This window comes from Drosophila albomicans, chromosome 2R (genome assembly GCF_009650485.2).
Source record: "Drosophila albomicans strain 15112-1751.03 chromosome 2R, ASM965048v2, whole genome shotgun sequence".
NCBI lineage: Eukaryota > Metazoa > Arthropoda > Insecta > Diptera > Drosophilidae > Drosophila > Drosophila albomicans.
This window is the reverse complement of record NC_047631.2, coordinates 3,217,092-3,239,948: the sequence shown is the minus strand read 5'-3', so window position 1 is coordinate 3,239,948 and position 22,857 is coordinate 3,217,092. Positions and strand designations below refer to the sequence as shown.

At 39.3% G+C, this 22,857-nt stretch overlaps 3 protein-coding genes and 1 long non-coding RNA gene across 11 annotated transcripts in view; 2 read left to right on the top strand and 2 right to left on the bottom strand.

Moving 5' to 3' along the window:
* Nucleotides 1-517: 517 nt before the first annotated feature.
* Nucleotides 518-22,857, top strand: part of LOC117574540 (putative leucine-rich repeat-containing protein DDB_G0290503) — a 29,223-nt gene continuing 6,883 nt past the window's right edge. Inside the window, exons 1-12 of one of the 8 annotated variants that reach the window (XM_034258407.2) lie at nt 518-620; nt 2,700-3,355; nt 3,427-3,473; nt 3,942-4,170; nt 6,857-6,970; nt 7,181-7,432; nt 14,229-14,513; nt 14,582-14,683; nt 15,141-15,413; nt 16,595-16,759; nt 17,085-18,803; nt 18,863-20,290. In XM_034258407.2, coding sequence (XP_034114298.1) covers nt 2,852-3,355; nt 3,427-3,473; nt 3,942-4,170; nt 6,857-6,970; nt 7,181-7,432; nt 14,229-14,513; nt 14,582-14,683; nt 15,141-15,413; nt 16,595-16,759; nt 17,085-18,803; nt 18,863-20,290 — 5,118 coding nt within the window. In that variant the 5' untranslated portion in view covers nt 518-620; nt 2,700-2,851. Of the gene's footprint in view, nt 621-1,075; nt 1,368-1,408; nt 1,626-2,699; nt 3,356-3,426; nt 3,474-3,941; nt 4,171-6,856; nt 6,971-7,180; nt 7,433-10,085; nt 10,134-14,228; nt 14,514-14,581; nt 14,684-14,954; nt 15,045-15,140; nt 15,414-16,594; nt 16,760-17,084; nt 18,804-18,862; nt 20,291-21,763; nt 22,494-22,857 lie in introns of those variants that run through there. The other 7 variants (XM_034258406.2, XM_034258405.2, XM_034258409.2 and 4 more) reach the window with 7 other exon arrangements.
* LOC117575394 (uncharacterized) lies at nt 4,257-8,668 on the bottom strand. The gene is made up of 2 exons (XM_034259571.2): nt 8,267-8,668; nt 4,257-5,814 (listed from the first exon to the last, which is right to left on the bottom strand). Exon 2 carries the CDS (start codon nt 5,766-5,768, stop codon nt 4,257-4,259), a length of 1,512 nt encoding a protein of 503 aa, XP_034115462.1. The 5' UTR covers nt 5,769-5,814; nt 8,267-8,668.
* Nucleotides 11,663-13,491, bottom strand: LOC127565885 (uncharacterized). The gene is made up of 3 exons (XR_007955278.1): nt 12,908-13,491; nt 12,225-12,547; nt 11,663-12,143 (listed from the first exon to the last, which is right to left on the bottom strand). It is a non-coding gene; the product is annotated as an uncharacterized LOC127565885 (long non-coding RNA).
* Nucleotides 20,539-21,418, top strand: LOC117574542 (uncharacterized). Its single transcript, XM_034258411.2, has one exon. It carries the CDS (start codon nt 20,559-20,561, stop codon nt 21,291-21,293), a length of 735 nt encoding a protein of 244 aa, XP_034114302.1. The 5' UTR covers nt 20,539-20,558; the 3' UTR covers nt 21,294-21,418.

Sequence of the window (22,857 nt, the reverse complement as noted above, 5' to 3'; positions counted from 1 at the left end):
TTTTATTAATGAATTTTTTTCAAAAATTAAAAACAAGAAAGTATATATGATATCATTTATAGTACCGATATTCATCGAAATTCGTGCAGGGCTGAAGAATTATGTAGAAGCCCAACTATTTGATTATCGTAAATATCGATAAAATGGCTTATATGACGTACATATTGCCAAGCCTGAGCTTTTATAAAAAAATAGCCGTTATAACGTAATTATGAGTAACGTTAAAGTTGTTCTTTTTTTAAGATTAATAGCTTTGCAAAATAGTTGTGGAATATTTCTGCTTAATTTTTACTCAAACTTCAAAAATAGATGTATTTTTATCTATTTATATAAATTTGGCGATCATCACCTCGTTGCACTCACATATTCCATTTTAGAATTTCGGTTGCACATTTTTAGTTTGTTCCGATCGCTCAACTTGAGTGAGTTGTTCGCATGAGCACCAGAGCTATTTAAAAGCGAGTTCAATTATCAAGAATGTTTAAATAGGCTCAGCTAAATCTTATTCGATAAGATGAATTGGAATTTTAGTTGGTTCACGTTTGTTATATCGAAGACATTAAAGTGATTACGAAACTGTCAACTGCAGTATATTTGATTAACGAAAATAATTAAACAGAGTAAGTAACATTAATTCTATGTGATTTCATTTTGTAATATGTATATATAGAACTAAAATTGCTTCATAGTCAATGAAATATTTCTGTCCTAATTGTGTCCATCATTCATCGTGTCGTTAGGTCGTTGTCATCAATTTGTATATCGTTTGTAAAGCTCCAGCTGTTTGGCATTCTTTTTTTTTGTGTCTTTCTGAATACCATTAAAGCGCACATGGTTTGTTTTTGTTATGAATGCAGTCAAAACAAATTTTCAAGATTCTATCAATTGCCGCTTCCGGCTGTGCCTATGCCTGGGTCTGCTCTCGAAAGAGCTTTTACACCCCTCAAGGGGCAATTGACCCCAACCCACACAGGCATTCCGAATGCACCAATAAAATACTAAAGCTTTCTTAAATAAATGGAGCAAAATGTGAAAAGCACACCAAAGCTTGCGTCGTCGTGTTAGTCAATCGGTGTCCGACCAAAACGAAAGATCTCCCCGCTTAATAGCGCTAAGCTAAACGAAACTAGCTACTAGAAAAAGTTTTTTTTTTTTAAATTAATATTAATTGACAAAAGTATAAACAAGTATTTGTTATATATACTATAACAAATACATATTTATTGAAGAACTTTAGCAGTAGCTGAAATATTGTTCAATATATTGAAAGCTACTTGTTACTTGTTATATCGACTTGAAACGAATTGAAAAGAGGCGAAATCTCTAATAACAAATTAAAGAGACATTTTAGAGGAATACAAATCAACGTATGTACATATGTATATAGAGCAACAATTTAAGTGTTGGTCTTCATACACTAATATTAACATAAAATACGTAAATTGACGTCATTGCAAAATACACTGCAAGAAAAATAATTTAAAACGAATAGTTAAAGTAAATAAACTGTTTGAAATTACGAAATATTACATGTGGAGTGAGAATACTGTTAAAGCAAACAAAAATCTTGTGTCGAATTCTGTTCTACTTACCGCCAAATATATCCAAGGTTTTTAATGTTAATGGTGCGTATATGTACTGAGTGTGTGATCTTGAATGAATCAGCTTCCCGAAGAATTTATATGTAGATATTTTGTGTTTGTACATATCATCAGTATTTTAACGACTCATCAATTCGACATCATTTTCTACAAGACAAATTTAAAACTTTAGAAATATAGCAAAATTTTCATTATTTCTGTTTTTTTTGTACTAAAATTAGTGGTTGGAGATGTTGTGGGCGTCTGTGAAAGGCAGGGCACGTGATGTCACCAAGTTGTGGTGTAAGCCGTATAACACTTTATTAATGTTGTCGCTTTGAGGCGGCACAATATTAATTAAATTAAATGTGCAATATGGCCTTTGTACATTTACTTAAAAGCAGAATGGCGTGTATTGAGTCTTGCAAATCAAATGTTAATCGCCAGTTTTATAAATTCATCGAAAGCATTATTATACATATAGTTATATATAGCGATTGTCAGCCTTGATAACAATGATCTTGCGTGAAATTACAGAGTATCAGAAGCTCCGTCTTGAAAACATATGTATGTATGTATAAATACAGATGATGTCTGTACAGTTCTCAATCTGCCATATTTACTTGTTCGTGTATAAATATATATATGTATATATATGAGTATGTCTATATAGATTTGTTATTGTTAGGCGGATGCAAGAACAATGTAAAGAATTTTGTTGCTCTGCCACATCATGAAATACAATTTTCATGCGTGTTTCTGCGAGTTCTCGTCCCAACTGGGAAAGGGGCACTTCATATGAGCAAATGAAAGGCGCGCCGCTTGACGTCATGTAAATAGCTCTGTAGTTAAATATGTGTGTTGATGCAAAAGTTAAAAAGAGTAACATTAACAAGACTATGAATAGATGATAAATGGCAATTATACATATGTGTGCCACACTGGATTGCAAGAAAAGCTTGCCACTTTCTGTACAAATCAATATTGGGGGAGAACTTGTTGAACAATAATAGCGGTTAAACGTTAAGCAGACCATTCATGAAGCCTACTAAATGCAAAACTAGTTTGAAATAATTATTTTAGTAGTTTATAAAATGTATTTTTCTTTCAATTTTATAGATAAAACCTCTATGAAACTCAGTGGTTACAGGATTGATTGAATCTTCCATTGTTTATTGAGACTTTTAGTTAGGTCGGACCACACCGCATATGCAGCATTTTATAACGACGGCTACATTTTTTATATGTACAAAATTCATACTACATAAAAAATGGCTGAAAATCAATTAAAAACGACCTCTAGCAAAGGGTTCTTTGAAAAAACCGCACATGTGTTGATGTCCCATAATGGGACTGTGCGTAAAATGGAGCACGATCAGCTCTCTCGAACAAAACAAAGCTTCCAACCGGATAAAAAGCACGATGCTACCGAAGACTGTGAAGCCCTTGTCTTAAGTAAAAATAAATTGAAACGTAAGAAGAAACTGAGCGCATCGCTCACATCTGTTGCAGATACCGTCAATCAGGAGAAACGCACACGGATCGAGGGTATTCACTTGAATATTAAACCTCGACACGAAATAACAACAGTTCACTCGGCAAAAGCTCCGGCAAAACAAACCGTTGAACGCAATGTCGAACGCCCAGTTATAATTGGCGGAGTTAATGTGCTTTCAGCAGCTCCCCAACGCTTTAAGCGAAAACTCCAAGAAAATGTGGATACTATACAAAAGTTAAACGCACTTGCAGAACAGCTGCGTTTGGAAGTAAATGAGGTAAAATTTTCATAAATTCCACGTTTAATTGACTGGTACTTTTAATGGTTTTAATTCTCTAATATTTAAAGCTGAAGTCCAGCCTGATAACCGAACGCGGTGCAGTGCGCGCCTTAAGGTATGTGACAGTTACACAATTTATGGTCCTTAAACTTAATTTTACTACTATGTATTGCATTCAATTATGTATGTTTTTTATTTTCAAAAAGTGCAAATTTTTTAAAGTCTTGCAGGGCCAACATTAAATTAAAAAAAAAATGTATTATACCGGCCTTATAAAGTATATTTATTCCTGTTGGGACGCCATGTCGGTCTGTCTGTCCGTATGAAACACTCAATCTCAGGAACTTACGTTTTATAAATGTTTTGCCTGGCTCTATGATATATTTTGAATGTAGCACTATATCGATATACCAAATATAAGCCTTTGGTATATTTTTACATTTTTCGGTAGACTAATTTCTATAATATGGTTTTAATGAAAATGGGTAGCGGGTATCACACAGTCGAGCACACTCGAATGTAGCTTTCTTACTTGCTTTTGTAATTCGTAGTTCTTTCTCAATTCATTGGATCTTGTTTGCAGGGCACAAAATGATGCCGACAGCCGAAAATGGCGCTGTGAAGTGAAAAAACTGCAGCAAACGTTGGAGACCACAAAGAAGTCTAATTTATCGAAGAAACCCAACGAGTTGGCCTCTGAGGTCAACAGTCATGTAGCCGCCGATGGGCTAATCAACTATGAAATCCAAAGACTGACTAATGAAATTGCCGTGCTAAAGGAAGCAAACAAAACCAAAGAGGAAAAAACTCAGGTAATATAAATACATAATGTATGTTCGTATGTCAAAAATAGCATGTTTGCCTTGCTTAGCGCTTGTGCTTTGTGTTTTGTTCTGGCCTAGTTTCGAGCTAGCAACTCCCATAAGAACCCCAAAAACGACAACAGAGCGCCAATGGCCCAAAGAAAGAACACGGCGTGATAGTGTTCCAGTTTAAGTACGACCGGATCATCGCCGTTGTTGCTCCGTCGACTGCGATGTACTTTCGTTCCGGACTTAATGAATGCTGAATTCATGATGCGATCCCAATAACGCTCAAATCCAAATTCATAGGCACTGCGCAAGAGTTTGTTGAAGAATCCCAAATAGGGTGATCCATATGGCACAGTATAGACAGCATGATATGGCACCAGGCAACTGTTCATCAGATGAAACACGGGACGTCCCGTGTGCATATGTTGTCGGGCATTCACCTGAAACTTGGCGATGTGATACTTCTCCAGATAGGCAAATGAGCGTACGTTGCGATTTAAATTGTTGAGAAGTAACCGATCGGGCACCACAACCATAAGCTTCCAAATCTGAGCTTCATACTGGTGACCATTATTCAGGAACTGCTTAATATGCTTCATGTGAACCGGACGCACGAGTATCTTATACGGCGAAGCAGCCAGCGAACCAAGATCATTGATATCCGGCAGCGGCTTGCGATAGACCAACATACTGGTCAGATTGCACTTGAATGCATTGCAGATGAGCATGGCGAAGTACAGCCAAAAGACGAGAAAGACACGTAGCGAAATATTGCGCGGCGTGTGCCACACGGGCTGCGACAAGATGCAGCAGAAGAGCTGCAGTGGCAGCCATCTATCGCGTTCCTGGTTGAGAGCATAGCAGCAGACATTCGCCAGAATCATAGAGATCAGTATCGATAACCAAACCAGAGCACCAAACGAACGAAATATGTTCCAGAAGATTGGCTCTGACTTGGCTTTGGGCACAATCACGCACAGATCATCGCGGCTGTGGGCAACTGTCCACTCGGCACTCTTCTGAAAGGTGCCCGGGGCAAGAAATCGAATGTTCATGGCGATGTCATCGAACTCATTGGCAATCTCTACAGCACACAAGTCAGCTGTCTGATTGTGCATTGAGTATGTTATCGGTCGCGTGATGATTCGAGTGGCATTTAAACGTTCCGCAATATAATCGGAGAGCAGACCATCAGTGCCCATAACTTGGCCATTCGGACCATAGACGGCTCGTACCTCATCCATGTAGAGACACATTCGCAATGGTTTCCGATGCATATTTGGTATCGCTGTGGGAAACAGTTGCCCCATTGTGGGTAGTTCGCCCCGCTTCAAGGGCAGCTGCAACAGAAAGTCGTTCGTAAAGGGATTATAGCGATACACATGCAGACGATCATTGCGCCAAAATATGATCACAATATTCAGTAACCAAATGGTCCAGAATTGCCGAAAGCTGGCTCGCATCCAACCCAACGAAAGTTTCGTGGAATCCCGGACAAGTAATATGACGTGCGACAGATGCTTGGCAGCAGATTTTTTGTTAATTAGCGATAGCTTCAGAGGCTGCGAAATGTCCTTAATGATCATGACCATGTACATCAATATACCGTCATCCTTCACAGCCTCTAGCGGACGAAAGTTTTTGCTGTTAACGATAAAGACCGAAAGTTAAATATTCTATTTGAAAATATCTTTAAAGTCAGGCGCAAAAGTTCCAGCATTTTTAAATTACGCTTTACTAACTGCATGTACACAGAAATTTGTATCTATATTTTATCAACTCAACCTAATTCTAGAATATTTAAAAGTTGTATAAAAACTGCATATTGGATGCGCATAGTAAATGAAAATATATTCCCACATTTGTCTAAATCATTCTTCATAGATTTTTTAAGATGTTTTAAATTAATTCAAGAGGCTGCCTTAAACAATATAAAGTTTTTGTTTTGAGAAATTAAGTCTTATAATAATAGCAACGATATTTCAATTAATGTACATATTTAATATATGTACTCCTAACGAATACTTGTCTGCATAAGGACGGTGTATCGTAGAAGAGCACAAATAATTATATAACTTACCGGAGAGATATGTAGGATATATCACACTTGGTCACCTCACGTAATATCTCGCCGGAGTGATCGTGTGTTAACTGATTCTCAAAGTAGACGAAGAGCACTTTGATGCGACCACGACATAAAATTTTGCTAACCTCAACTATTAATTCGGAATCTCGAGGGTTCTCCAGTGGAACAGGAACTTGATTTGGTGCAGCAGGAAGAGATGTCGACATCAGCACCACCACCACCAACAGGGAAGCCAGACAGTTTAAAGTCATTGTGATGAAGGACTTGCAACAATTGCGAAACACACAGGCAAAGGGCCTTAGTTTTATAGCCAAGCCCCGATACACACATATAGGAAGAAAGGGGAATGGTGGTAATTCCGCTAATGTTGGCCATAAACTGACAGCCAGCAAATATTGTTACTTGATTGTTTTGTTATGTGGCTCTCGTTTGGCTAATGGAAATTGCAGCTGAAATGCAACTAACAGCATGGAATAAAGCTTTCTTGTTTTTTCTCTTGTTTGCTTGATGATGAAAATCGAAATGATGATGTTTGTGTTATAAGGTGGTTCGCCTATTTAAAGAAACCTGTAAATGTATATTCGTGGTAATTTTTTGCAGATCATTGGCCAGGCTGATAGACGCAAGGCAGCTGATATGCGCCAATTGAAAACTGCATATGATAACCGATTGACTCAGATACAAAAGTCAGCCAAAATTGAAATAACACGTTTGGTAAGTTACGCACCGTTGCCGTTGCGTTGAGGAACAAACACATCTGATGTCGTTAAAGCGGACAAGCAACTTGTTTTTAATCATAATCACACATGATGTATAAAATCTACACATGCCTTTTTTACTTTGTATAAGTCCGAATATTTTTCGTGGCTGAGTCTTTATTACTGATACATGAATTGAATGTGTATTTTTTTTTAACATTTGCAGCTAGAGGAAATCAAAACCAAAGAACGTAACATAGGACAACTGAAGAAGGATTTGCAAACATTGCAAAATGGCAAGAAGTTAACTGAAGCCAAAACGAAACCCAAAACGAACGAATCAAGCCAAAAGCTAAAGAAGCCAACAACGAAATCGCAAAAAGCAACAACAATACCAACAATAACAATAGCCCCAAAAGCTATCAACGAAACAGATATTCTACCAATTCCCTTAAACCAGGCTCAAGTTACAGCTGAGGTAAGTTGTAAAAAATTTTCACTTAAATACATATGTATGTTGCTTTCGAAGGGACTATGCCTTCACTTAGTTGTTTTGTTCAAGATAGTTTTATTATCACAGCTCGTTATTGTAGAGCGACCAGTAATCGCCTCAAATTTATACTATCTAACATAATTTTGTAATTGGCACTTTAAGCTCGTGTCATTTTGCTGCTTTGTAGTGTTAGCCCAGACACTTGAACTTGTCCCAAGCATATAAAACAATTCGAAAGACAGACGGGTTAAATTTTAGTCGCTCATAAAGATGTCTACACATACACGTGTACATGAGTGTCTTGAGATAACTGGCGATTTGTATCTGGATCTGAAGCTGGAACTGGAATTGAATTTGTAGCCTGAGCTCGAGTTGTGTCTTAGCTTTCTGCTGTCGCCAGTTGCCTGACGACGCGGTTATGCACTATTGGCATGATCTATGATATAATTTTGCGTTAGTTATGAGAACGACAAAGACAACAATCGTAGTCGTCGTCTCGCGATAAAAACCTGCTGCTAGGTTGAAACGTGAGACAGTGAGGCATTAGTGCCGATCAAAAGAAAAAACACGATAGAAAAAACACCTAAGCGACACGCTGCAAGTAGCAACTGCAGTGCAAGTGTTGCAACTTGATCGAACTGCAAACAGAGCGCGCAACAGCCAAAGTCAGCGAGAGAGCGACAGAGAGAGCGAGAAAGAGGGATCATAATGTAGAGACAGAAAACACAAAAAGCCGGTTTTCGCACAAATACACACAAGATACGCATCAAGCATATATCTCCAACAACAACGCACTCACTCACACTCACTTTCTCTTACCTGCATGGAGAGTGAAGAGCGCAGACATCGCTGACTCTGTCGCGGTCGCAGTCACCGTCACCGACGCAGCCATAGAGTCTCAGCTCTCAGCTTGCATGAATGAGGCCTAAGCCGTTAGCAAGCGACGTTGGCAGCGTCAGTTCAGTTTAGTTGTAGTTCGCAGGCATCGCAGGTGCGCGTAGCCCGTTTTGAGTGCGTCGCTGTTGTCGTTCCGTTGCCGTTGTTGTTGTTGTTGCTGTTGCCAGACGTGCACAGCAGCCAAGTGTCAAGAGTACTGAGTTTTATTTTTGAATTTCGGCTGGAGTCTAAGCAGTGGAGGCTAAAAATAATGAATAATGAAATAAAATGAAATCAAATTTGGCGTATGTTGTACAGAAAATGGGTTCAACTAGTGTGCTATTGTTATACATAGCATGTGTATTTTGCTATTGTGGCAAATTGGGTGAAATTCGTTGTTACTCTTTTCAAAGTGTCGTCCATAAAAAGTAAACCAAACATCAATGATTTACAAGATGTTCAAGTGCATTGTCATTGTGTGTGTATACGGAGATCGACAACTGAAAATAAAAAAAAAACAAACAACAAACGTTTGTATAATGCAATAGATACAACAATCGCTCGAATTGTTGCTGTTGTTATTTTTGTTACTTTTTAAATCAGTCAGACATACGGTTTGTCTTTCACTTTTCCTATTGTTTTGCAAAACTGTTGAGTTTAACGCACCAAGGCATCGCATAAAAGGCATACGGGATCTTATATAGGCACAATTTCGCCAAATTTGCAAAACAGATTAGCAGCAAAAATACAAACAATAAATATTATAAAATTGAAAATGACAAAAGCAAAAACATTCCAAATTAATTGTCCATGCATTGTCCCGTTCCGTTCGGTTACATTCCGTTCGTTCCGATTCGTCCCACTGATTGAATTCAATTTTCCAGTTCATTAATCGCGATTGTTGCTAATTGTTTTTGCCTTTATCGATATGCAAAGTAATACAAATCGAATAAAAGTAGTCGACATGCTTTCAAAATTTGAAATTTGCACAGTTTACCGTTCACACAGTTGCTTTTTAGTTTTCAATGAAGATCGATTGAGTACCAATTATTTGCATCCTTGTGCTTAGCTTAAGAATAGCTTTTCATTATTGATAATAGCAGCAAAATCTGCGGAGCCTTGTCACTAAACAACAGACAACAAACAGAACAACTCAGCAATGGCATCAATAAATAAAATAGTGTGCGTGTGTGTGGGGAGTGTGTGCACCTCCAATTGAGGTCAGTGAAAAGCGTTTTAAAATGTTAACGCTATTTCAAATACGATACACACATATACTCTGCAATACTATGTATGTGTGTGTTTGCTGCAAAATTTTAACCATCTTCAATTTCTTCGTCATCCCATCGACAAAGTCATCGTCAAACGACAGTAAAAGCGAAGCCCCCAAAAAGATGGTGTAGCTAATGATCGTAATGACTATCGCGATGATCATTAAGTTGCCAAGAAACAAACGTTCCGCGTTTCCAATATGCAAAGTAACCACAACATACTAGAAAAACAAAAACTACAACAAAAAATATTAAACGGGGTGTGTGAAATGTGAACCATATGCAAATCGCTGGGAATAATTTTTTCATCGTTTTTTATGTCTCTCTTTTTTATTTTTTGGCGAAATTGTTGTCCATAAATTTTAATGTTTTATTACGGTGAAATTAATATCACGGGTGAAAACAGTTGTAAAACGCAAATTGTAAAAAAAAAAACTGAATGAATGTTATAGTTGACATTACATACATATATGTACATACATATGTATTAATCAAATAATTTAATCATGGATTACTACTACTCCCGTAGAGATGTGAAGGTAAAGTATCTCCCATACTTATTGACTCATTATCTAAATTCGGAAACCGTGTTCGCAATTCCATTGATATTATTCATTACCCATTTCGCTCATTGCGCATAATTTAAGTGACTGTTGTGAATACTATTTAAATAGGAACTGCTACTCATATGGTAGCAGGCTGGTACAACTTTGTGCCCGCAGGAAATAAATGTAACAGGCAGAAGGATACTACCGAGACGATATAGACATGTCCGTCTGTAATCTGTCCGTCCATGCAAACAAATTTGGTTGCGATCGTAAGGAAGCGACAGTAGAGTGTGCTCGACTGTGAGAATATCGCTACACACATTGAATAAAAGCAAAAATATACCAAATGGATACGACAAAAATTCGGAAATTTACCAAAGGCTATGTTTTTGGTATATTGGTATTTTTCCATTCAAAATATACCATAATGTGATCGCAATAAAATTTTTAGGGATCATTACATTTTTGGTTATAATTATATCTAATAAAATTCGACATATTTTAAGAAAATAAGTAGCGATTATCTCTCAGTCGACCATTTCGTTACATTTTATATTTTCGTTTTTCTTTCTAATGTATTTTAATGAATTCGTTTTACATTATTAAAAACTTGTAAGCACAAGCTTAATAAAGTTCAGTCAATTTTTCGTGTCCGGAAAAAATCTAAGATAAGCATCGCTGAAAATGTCCGCCTAATGGAAGTGCCCGTTAGTTTTACTAGTTTTTTTTTACACAAGTCAACTATCTTTTAGACAATTGCGACCTCTAAATCATCATAAAGAGCATGTTTATATATTTTGTTATTATTGGACGCCTTCGTTGCTTTTTTAATTAACGTCCATAGTCAAAAAATGCCTAGTCATAGACAATTTAGTTGCGACTTTGCTGTATGAACAATGAACTCGGGGGTCCTCTTTGCTCATTTTATGGAAGACAAACAAATTAATTTAATATGTACATACATATATCAATTATTTTGTATTTGTCAAAGTAAAAAAGTAAAAGAGTTTTAGTTTGAAAAGTTTTCAAATTTAGCAATACTACTAGATGTGATGGGTTAAACAAGTTTCTATTTGTTGATTTTTAAACTCAGGTTCATTTATGATAAGATGATTAATGATATGGAGAGAGGGGAAAATTAATGTTGCTGTTTCATATATTCCCTATATTTATATTTATATTAATTTTTTTTTGTATTTTTGTCTTTATCTTTATTGGCGTAAAGCATATAAATTGTGTAGAATTAAATTTTTACCAATACGTGAAAAGCACCTGTATTATCTAATGAGGCAGCCCAGTACAGGATATAATTTAATAGATAAGTGAGTTTGTTTATTGTTTATTCGTTTGGAATATGAAAGGAAAGGAAAACAAAATATAAAGACAAAGATACATATAAAGTTAACCACAGAAACGCACATGTGTGAGAGATAGTTTGGTATTAAGTGAGAAATTAATGAGCATCACGTCAACAGTATACCCTCTCGATTCATTAGTTCAATTAGCTTGTTTTAGGCGATGCTGCGGCTGTCTGGCGCTTGGGCTGGGCTCCCCAAATGATAAACAATATAATTTATTAGCACACATACTCGTATATATGTATATACAAGAAAAATAAATAAACTTTCGCTTTCGCAAGATCAAATCAAAGCAATGCACAAGAGCAGACACGTCTGTCTTCTGTGCTCTTGGGGTCTTGCATCCAAACCAGTATTATGTATTACAATGCCAAATGAAAATACATATGTAAACTTCAAATTTATAGATATGTTGCATACTATATAGATATGTCTACCTGTATATTCGGACTTAAACATGGCTGGCTGCAACTCTTGACACGTAATCGTGCAAACGGGACGGAATCGAACCCGGAACGATACCGATACCGTTGCTCTCACAGTCACAATTGTAGTTGTAGTTGTAGTTGCCACACAGAGCCCAAAAACAAAACAAAATACAGCCCGTGTCGTCGATTGAATATAGTGAAACCTGTCTGAAACTCTGCGGCAGAAAGGAAAATTATTTCATTTCACACAAACAACAATCACTGTACAGCCTGTGGCTTGTGCAAACAAACTCAACTAGAGACAAGACCAATCACTTGTAAATATTTATATACGATAGATTCGCAGCGACTACAACTGCGACTGCGACTGCGACTGAGACCAGACTCCTCTCCTCCGCAAGCAGACATATGCACATTAAGTAGCACAGCGAGTTGCCAGTTGCCAGTTGCCCGTCGCCTGCTGCTCGCAGACAGTTGCAACTTGTCGACGGATTTACACACAATCATCTAAGATTTAGATGGCAGCGTTGCAGTGCGCAGTGCAATTTGATGTAGAGAAGTCAGAAGATCATAATTAGTAAATTCGTATTTGTAGCATCTCATAGACCAACGGCGTAATCTAAAATTAAAATGCATGATTTTAGTTATAATCCCTCACAAATGTCGAACAGAGAATTGAGAATATTATGCCAAAGCAAAACAGATCGAATACTAAAATGCTATACTAAAGTTATTTAAATTGGCCACTCAAGTGCACTGTGCAGCGATGGATTTAACGTAATCTACAATCTGGAAGTTGGCATCGGGATTGAAGATGTTGGGAAAGTACTTGAGTGCGATAAAGACATCAAATGTTGGGGGGCGATCGTATAACCAGCACTTGCTTAATTTGTGCGCGGCACGTTGAACCGAATGGGGTTCGTTAACTTTACGCCGTTACGCAAAATGTTCTGTTTGGGGAATTGATTGAAGAAATTACCATAACGGTTATTCGACGCGCCATCATCACCATCCAATTCCAGCCATGTTTAAGTCGCGTCCGACTTGAGTCCACTATCTGCCGACGTCAAATGGTACGTGAGGGCATTCAGCCACGACGCCAACTCCATTTGAGGTTGGGTGTTGGACCTCGTTTCTTGCTGCTGACTGCCGAGTATAAAGTACTCGGTACTGAATACTTTGGAGCCACCCTGGGCCTGCTTAGGTATTCATAGCTTCGAGACCCGCGGACTGTTGTGAAACGATACTATCCATAAGTATAGTCGATTGGTCATTGCACTGGAATCGGTGTTTGATTTTTGAGTTTTACTCCGTGGGTCTACCCCACCCAATTTCACAATTGATTAATGATTTCACTGGCGAATATTATTACCATTAATATTACCAATTTTCATTGTAGGTACGTCTATACATATGTATATACGAATACGTTGAGCCCACAAATTAGCATAATTTCCTGCGTATAACATGGCCATTATTGGGTGTTATATAAACATAAATAGAAATACAAAATTGACATGAAAGTGAGAGAGAGAGAGATATTTATGTTATGAAAATGGGCGAGTCTGATTGGAAAGTGATTTGAATTTTGATTAGTCAGCGGGGTCAATTAGACGTGATAACCAATTGAGAGGGAAGTCGACTGGGACTACGGCTGAAGTGTACGAGAAAACTTGTAGCACGCTCGTGACCATGAAATTCGTGGCATGATCCAAAGCGAATGGTGTGTGGCATGGATGTAACCCATGTATGTATTTGTGTGTGTATCTCTCTGAACTTGCGTGTAACTGGTGATATTTAAAGAATCACGATGCAAGTCTTCGACAAAGTCGATACAGTTGGATAAAATCAACTCCTTGGCCAATATAATGAAAAACTATAGTAGATCAACTTAATAGATAACTTTTTTTGTTTAAGATTTTTTGCTTTTTACTTATAGCATTGGACAAAAAAGAGTTTTTCATATATTGGGTACAATTTATATGTCAAAATCATGTTACTAGCGACCAGAACAATGCTGCTCTGCTCACAAGAATGGTTGCTTTGGGTCATTAACCTAGGCATGGCTGTCCATTTGTCTAGCCCAATGAATTGGCAATTTTGTGGCACTTTGTGGTATTTTGGGGCAAGAAATCAAGTCATAACTGTATTGCTGACAGTGGAGCGAAGCGATGATTCGAAGCACTTGGTGCACGTTCTTTTGTTAACAAGCTACGACAAGATCCCAGTTGGCGTAAAGACAGACAAACAACCAAACCATCTCATTTGAAATGTCTTTTTCATTCTCATCTACTACATAGATAACCCAACTCAAGAATATTGAGCTAATCAACAATACGAAGAATGTGCATAAATCAACGCTTGAAGTGCGTACTACAAAAGCAAAGCAACCACACGAACAACATGAACAAAAACCTGAGGAGAAAAATCAAGAAGAATTCATGATGGGAGAGGGAATAGAAGCAGAATCGGAGGTTGGAGCTGAAACAGAAACAGCTGTGGCAGCAACAACATGGATGGGAACACTGCTTAGCAGCAGCACTCCAAAAACCAAAAAGCCAACATTACGTGAATACAGATCGAAAGTAAGATATAAATATATCTCTATATCTGAGCATTAACTAATCCCATTGTATTTGCTTTTACTGCGCAGGACAACAACTCAGACACGGATTCAGCGCTATCCTCGGCACCGTCGTCGATAAGTCCCCAGCCGCCTTCAAGTGGCGCGGACAGCGGAGTCATGTGGCAAGCAGTAAGTTATGGCAGCGTTGCTTAAATTTAAATTTTATTCTTAACATTTTAAGATGAATTCAGACTTCTTAATATCGAATGTTATTATTTGAAAAGATCTCAACTTGTGAATCGAAAACGCATTTAAGCTAACATATTTAAATTTCTTATCCAATTGCAATTTATTATGTATGTATATAAAATTGTATGTTCCAATTAAAAGTACAATTATTTATTTGTTACTTATTTATATTAATCAAATGTTATGGATAATTAAACTCAATCAGACTACTATATCATACATCTGTCACTGCATCGATCATTCAAAAAATTATTAACCAAATGAAAAACTTTTTTTTTTGTGATTTATTGAGATGTTAGCAGTAAGTTTTCGTCCTTCTTTTTTAGCGAATTATTATGTGTACATATTTTGTATTTCTTATTCCTTAAAACAAACTTTTCATTTGTAAATATTGCAGCTGCAGGATCTAGACAAGTTACAAAAGGAAGTAGAAATATATCACAAGGAAAATGAGCGTCTGCATACGGAGCTGCAGCTAATGAAACAGGAATTACTGAATGCAGAAAATGCCGTCTTATCGACCAGCAACAACAACAAACATATCAATCAGCTTCTGCAGCGCATCAAGGACATGGAGGAACAGCAACTGCAGCTGACCGACCAGTCAAATGAGCTGCGCGAACAAAATGAACTGCTTGAATTTCGTATACTCGAGCTGGAGGATGATAAGGTGAACACACTGCAGATACACAATGAGAGAAAGATACACAGAGAGAGATAGAGAGAGAGAGAGAGAGAGAGAGATGCGAAACGAGTTTGAAAAGTACTCAAAGAGTGGCTTGTGGGTTTATGAATGAATTGAGTGTTTTTGTGTAAATGTGTTTGAGTAGATGAGATTGTGTGTTTTTTGCTGCTCAGCTGCTTGAGTCGCGCCTAACGATGGCTTAGTTTTGTTTGGCGTCTTAGACAGTGCGGAAATTATTTGGTTTAACGGCAAATGTAATTTAAATTAAAAACTGGATTTATATAACTGGATCAACTATATTTAATAGTAATTTCTAGCATACGTACATACAATTACATGCATATAATTAAAATCATAATCATAATCATAATAATTTCCACTACGATGTTAAACAAGTGCAAATTGCTATTGATGTGCAGCATTCAGGAGTGTGTTTCATAAAGCTAGTGAAGTGTTGACCAATTTTTAAATTGATATCTTTGCACAAAATTGAAGCCCACGTCGTCTTCGGGGCTCTTATAAATTGGTCCATGAGTTGTTATTCCCAAATTTGTTTTGGAATCCGTATTGTTACCATTACTTATAAAGGCCCAAGCTCTGTCAGCCATGTGCTAGCCTTTGTTTAACTTCCATATTGGTATAATGTTACTCATACGCCTCACACCTTTTTTTTATGTATTTATTTTTTCTATTTTTCCTGCTATTAATATTATTATTTATTAGGTTTTATTTTGTGTTGTTTTGGTACGCTTAATTTTTAGAGCCGAACGCTGCTAAAGTCGTTCAGCTTGAAAATCTTATACGTTAACTTAATTGCAATAGCCAAAAGTAATTACTTATTGCCCACACAAAGGGGTGCTGACTGCATGAGTAAAGTGAAAATAACAACGCAAGAAGCATCGTTACTCATCGGTGCATTAAGCAAATGCTAATCAATGTGCTATTTAGTAGTCAGTGTTAAATTAAACACAAAACATGATATTACAATCAAAATAACTGTAATTTGCTAAGGCGAAATTAGGAATGAGCGAGATTAGGTTTCCTTTATTTAGCATTAAATTATAAAGAAAACAGTTGTTTTGTGTAATTTAATATGAACTCCATCCAACGGCTGCTTTGTGCAAGAGTACTGTTTCTACAAGATTTCTCAATATTATACTTTTCAGATGGATGACAATTGTAAGGAGCATTGTCAACGTTTGGAAAATCTTCTCCGGAAACGTGCCCAGCAATTGGAGGATAAGGACAAGAGCTGCCTGAAACAGCTGCTGCAGTGCGTGCAGCAACTCGACCTGGATGCTATGGCTGAACAGGATGGTTGGCAATCATCGGTGGGTACCAATCAACATGGGATATTGTGAAGAATATATGTATATATATGAATTTTAAAAAGTGTATGGTAAAGCGAAATAATAGTCATATTTGAACCAATTATGTTGGAGTCACACTAGCAAGAATGTCTATTTGAGTAACAAAAAATATCAATCAGTCAATCAGTCAAAAGTCAGCAAACAATTATCGAAACAGAAATACATTGATTCCTATGAAATTTATATTTTTTTTGCAAAAGGTTCACAGCAAAACGTAACACTTTGTTTATGTTTAAGAATAGAAAAAAAACGTAAATAAATTTATGTGTTCGTTTTTATTCTGCAGACAAAATCGGAAAGAGGCGTGAGACACAACAACAGTCGTATCGTTGCCACTGTTCAGCCGTACACGAATAGTGTCTCACCCAGTACCCCATCTACGCCTAACAAGCAGCAGCGTCCTTGCAACATTGCGTGGCAGAGTAGTAGCCTCAGCGAGAGTGGCGTTTTCGTCGAGTGCGATTCGGAGAGGGAAACGTTTCCAGATAGGGAACAAATTGAGCCACATCACCAGGAATATCAATATCCACACCCTCACCTGGCTTACTATCAGGAGCGACTGATCCAACTGGAAGGCAAGTTGCTGGTCTATGAGAGCAGTGGCGATTCTCAGGCAAAGCATTTGGCCGAGCGCTTGCAACGTGAGGTGCAGCTAAATAAACAGGTCAAGGATCTGATTGAGCGTGTGGAGTTACTCGTCGAACAAAACGCACAATTGGACGAGGCCAAATGCGAATTTGAGGAGGCTGAAAACGATACTCGACTTCATCTGCAGCACAACGAAGAGGAGCTGGAAATTCTGCGCCAGCGGAACGTCGAGTTGGAATTTGGAAAGGACGCACTGGGCGCCAAGTATCGTGACTGTCGGGCCGAGTGTCTTATCTTGCGCGAAGATCTGTGTGCTGCCGAGACCCAATTGGAGCATCTGCAAGGAGAGCGACAACGCACCAAGCAGCAACTAGAAAACTTGCGTCGTTCATTACCTCTGTTGCTAATCTGTCATCTACTGGCGTTGGCCAGAACCAAATCAAGTAGCATGGGCAATGATCAGTCAATAGCTGCTCCCGCTGCTAATCGTACAACGGCTGGCGCCTGCAAGTGTAATCCTTGCAAGAAGAATCCAAACAAGTCGAGCAATGCAGCACAACAAGGACCCAGTACCTCACGCGAGGTGAATTATCTGAAGGAAGAGGTAAAAAATCTGCGCACATCACTCCAGGAGTTGAATACACGACACTATGAAGCCATGGAAACTGCTGACTCGCATTGGGTGGACTTGGAGCGAGAATATAAAGCGCGGGAGGATGCCTATCGAACCAAAGAGGTGTGTCTGAAGCAAAAAATTAACAAGCTGCAGGACTGCCTGCGGGATGATTCACGTGCTGCGGCTGAAAAGATTCAACAGCTGGAAGAGTCAGAGCATGGCCTTAAGACATGCTTGGTCCGCTTGAGTAAGGAGCATCGTGATCTCATCGAAACGAATCGCGCCTTGGAAAAGGATATGGAGAGTCGAGCGGCTCAGGAACGTCAGGCCCTGGATCAAGTGCAGCCCTTAACTGAGGAGCTGGAAAACGAAAAGCGGCGCAGTCAGGCGCTTATTGACGATCTCAGTTTCGCAAAGAAGCTGCAACAGAGCATGGAGGAGCAGCTGAAAGCGGAAACCGATTGCCTGCGTCAGCAAATTTATGATCTGAAAAAGGAACTCATGCACATTGAGGTGACCAATGGCGAGCTGAGGGAGGAGGTCGGCACACTAGAAACTAAAATCGCAGAATTGCAGCAACAGCTGAAGGATTGTGAGGAACACGCCTGCTGCCTAGAAGATGAGCTGCGCACCAAAGATGAGCAGATTCAGCGCATGGAGCGCAAACTGGGTACCTGTCCCGAGGGACACAGTCTGGCGGATGAGCTTTACGACAGTCCGGAGAAGCGGGTCAAGCGCGATGAGATCAATGATTTGCAGGCAGCGCGTCAGGGACTGGGCTGTGCCCTGCGTGACCTTGAGGTAAGAGTTTCATTATTTTAAATAAGGTTTCGTTACTAAATCGTGTCTATCTCGTATAGCGTCGTGAACGTGAGCTGCCCACACACAAGGACTTCCAGACCATAGCGTGTAGTGTTAAACAATTGGCGGATACAATTCTCTCTGCCCAGAAACCTGAGGTGAGTCAATGTGAATGCGAGGGAGCCGAAGCCATTCCCATTCCTATTTGTGAAACAAAGCGGAAGCAAGCGGAGGAAGATACTAAGAAAGAGGGGGAAAAGATAGATGAAGATGCTGATAAAAAGGAAGTGGAAGAAAAGCAGGAGGAAGAAAGCGAGGGAGAAAAGGAGGAGGGCAAAAATAAGGAAGACGGGGAAAAAAAGAAAGATGACAACAAAGACGAGCAATCAAAGCAAGAAGAAACAAAAGAAGAATCAAAAGAGGTACCAGCCGAAGATACAGCTTCAGATGCGAAAGTCCCAGAGGACCGAATTAGCGGCGGTTTTAGCCGTCGGAGACAAGACGCGAACGCGGGCAGTCTTGGTCTGGACATCAGCTTCATAGGCAAACAACTTAAGAGACAAATAGCTGAGGTGCCCACAACATTGCGGCGACTGGTTTGTGGTAAAATGTTGGTGAACAGCAGTGTCAAAAAGAAGACCGAGACTCTTCCGAAGAAGCGCAAGTATCAGAAATCGGACTGGACAAATAATTATCGTGTGCGCCGCAGGCGTCGGAATTGCAAACGCTTCGTCAGTCGCCGTATATTTCGCGGTCGTGTTCGCCTTTGCGGCGCCAGTTGTCGACCCATACAGTTGCAAACGCGTCGATGCAAATCGTTAGCGAGCTTCCATTCGGTGGCATCAATGCACACAGCGCATTCAGATAAGTCGGGAGCGACAACATCGCGAACACAATACGTAAAGATTATAGATCGGCAGTGGGAGCAACCTAAATTCAACGGATTGGCTCAAACGGAGCCGACGAGCTCTCAATGTCAATTAGTGCAAGTGTCGCCAGAGATGAGAGATGAAGAGCTGCAGACGCAGTGGATCACACACGAGTGCGGCATCCAGGCGGACAATGTGGGTGTAGACCACCGTCTGCTGATGCTGCCATCACGCACCCGGGCATTTCTCGAGCTGTTGCAGTCTAGGCTAACAGATGAAGCCGACTTTGACGTTAATGTTTTCCGATGTCGTGTGCTACAGCTGTGGGAAGGTAGCGAAGAGTTTCGGGAACACATTGAGCTTTTGCAGGATCTCTGCACGGAACATGCATCGAAACAGGCCAGCTATGATATATTCGTTGGCGTGTTGGGTTGTGTGCGCGCTCTTAAATTTATTCTCAAACCAAGCAATTCACCGCTGTTGCATCAACTTGAACAAAGTGTCAATGAGCGTCTGACTAGTTATCATAATCAAAAGGTCGAGTCGGAGTTCTATTGCACAATTTACTTGCCAGTCGAGCGCCCTAATCCGCTACATTTGGCCCAGAAGGAGGCTTGAGGAAAAAAACAGTTTCACATCCTACCTCACTTTTCATACACATACTAGAGATAGAGATTGTCTGGGATTATTGACAGTTGAATTAAGCTGGCTTAGCATAGCTGGCTTTGTGTTTAGAGTTGTCCTGAGTTCAGTCATTTGGGCTTATATTTTTATTTATTTAATGTATATATTTATGTAGTACATATTTATGTATTTCCAAAATTGCGTGTGTAGCGTCTGTGAAAATAAAGTGCAGAAGATAAAGTGAACAGCAAACGTGGATATAATGGCCGATTACAGGGGTGATTGCTTCTATGATTGCAATAGCGAGAGTGAAAACGGCGATGAAGATAGTGTGATTGAGCATGAGCCTAAAAAATGCGAGCAGATCATTCGAGCAGTTGGCGGTTTTAGTACGCCCAATTTTGATGATCCGCTCGAGATACGCCAAACACTTGAGCGTGTTTCGGACAATTCGCGTTTGCTCCTTCGTAGCGTTGGTGGTAAATGCGATTGTCTGGAGCATTCGGATCGACATACATCAGCCACATTCTTTTATCCAGCCACATTAGAAATATGCGCTCGTCTATTAACTGATAAGTCGAGTGCATGTCCTGCAAGTTGCCGGTGCCGGCTGCGTAACGAACCAGTTAAACTGCAGCTTCCCATGGAGCTCAATCCATACAGTGGGCAAGTTAATATGAAAATTTTTCAACACGCACTAAAAGCAATGACTGTGGTCGACGGTTGCTATTGTGCTGGTGCTGGTGATAAGCGACAGCCAAATGCGGAACCGGGAACTAAAACTGAAAAGGCGACAAGTGCCAAAATCACTAAAGTTCCAGAAGCTGATCCTGGCGGAGGAGCAGATGGTGGCTTCGAGCATCCACTTGCGCCTCGATCCGGCGCGGGGCTTGGATCTGGTTTTGGCTTTACACCTGGCGGTTTGAGACGATATACACAACGACATAATTACGTCCACAAAAGTGGGCGTAAAGTTCGTTGGCCAGATATCTTGTGAACTAGGGAAGGAATTTAATGGATTTGTTGTATTTTTGTTGGTAGAAAGTGGGCTAGGATGTGGAAATGTGAATGCAGTTCTGATAAAAGACAAAATTTGTAGTCCAAATAAAAAGGCTGAAAGTACACCGTTCTTATTTGTTTATTTTGATTATATGAAAAACTAGAAAGTAGAATAGAAGATATAAACAATTGGGAATTTTTTTTTATTAAGTTTCTATTATTTAAAATAATTAAAGATTGTTCAGATTTAAATAAAAATGAGTATTAGCTTTACTATAAATCTTACGAACATTTTTAAAGATGTTTAAGCAGACATAGAACTTGTTCAGTAGTTATGTTAAAATTAATAAATATTTTTCGAGATTTAAATTAAAATGAGTTTTAGATCTGCTGTATGTATAACTCACGAATAATTCACAAGAAATTTCAGTAGGCATTGCGCTCGTTTGATAACTTGCCAGAAATGGGGAGATTTAGTTTAGTTTGTTTTAATTATTTGAGCAGACAAGAACACAAGTTAAATTTCATGTAAATTCTGATATTAGTTTGATACATTTGGAGTATTTAGTCCATGTTGCTATGGACAAGGACAGGTGCAAATCTAACTTAAATACGACAAGGAATGCAAAATGCAGCAAACCAGATACCTGCGTTCATTTGCAATCCATCCGGCAAAAGCAACAGCAGATATGCACACAAAATTCTACTCAGGTACTGCATGTGGTTGACAATTTTCAGCCAAATCGAAGCGAGGACAAATTTTTCGATTGCCTGAGCGTCGGAGACAGTGATTGCAAAAAATGCGCCAGCAAAAAAATTAGCAGCTGCAAGTCGGGCAGGTCGGCCAAGGGTCCTAATAAGAGCGATAGCAATAGACTAGACGACCCGGAGGCATTACGTGCTGCTCTGGAACGTATAGCCCATGGCACTCAAATGATGCTGAAGAATTTTGAGCAGTCGAAGAACGGATGCCGCAAGCCCTGTAATGCGACCCTTGAAATTACTGCACGCCTAATAACCGACGCCAATGATAGTGGTCCTAATTGCCATTTCCAAGGCAGACCAGTTACAATGAAAATGCCTTTAGAGTTTGATCCAAGTACTGGTCAATTGGGTACTAAGTCAGTATCTTCTTCAAGAAATGTAGTATGCAAGCAGTCGTGCAACAACAATCAGCCACCACTGGAATCCAACACAGGTATGGTTTCCTCTCGATTTCGGAAAACTAGATATCGGTTGTCGAGCTTAAATGCAATCGATTCGGAAATGTTCGCTGGCTCATGTACACCAACGGGTCCCGTTTCCTCTCACGATACGCAGAGCAAGCATATGGAGGCAGTGGTAGTGCCTCTTCCAGTCCCGGGACTTCCACCACAGTTGTGGGAAGAGAAGCAGGCACAATCACAATCTGTCTATGACAACGATTCGGATTTCACAACAGAAGTAGAATGGGTACAAGAACCATTGCCCCCGCTTCATGATGGGGAAGAGACCAGACAAATCGGCGAAATTGGGGAAATCTCGTTAAAATCCGATATGGATGGGCTTTCGGGACCTCTAAG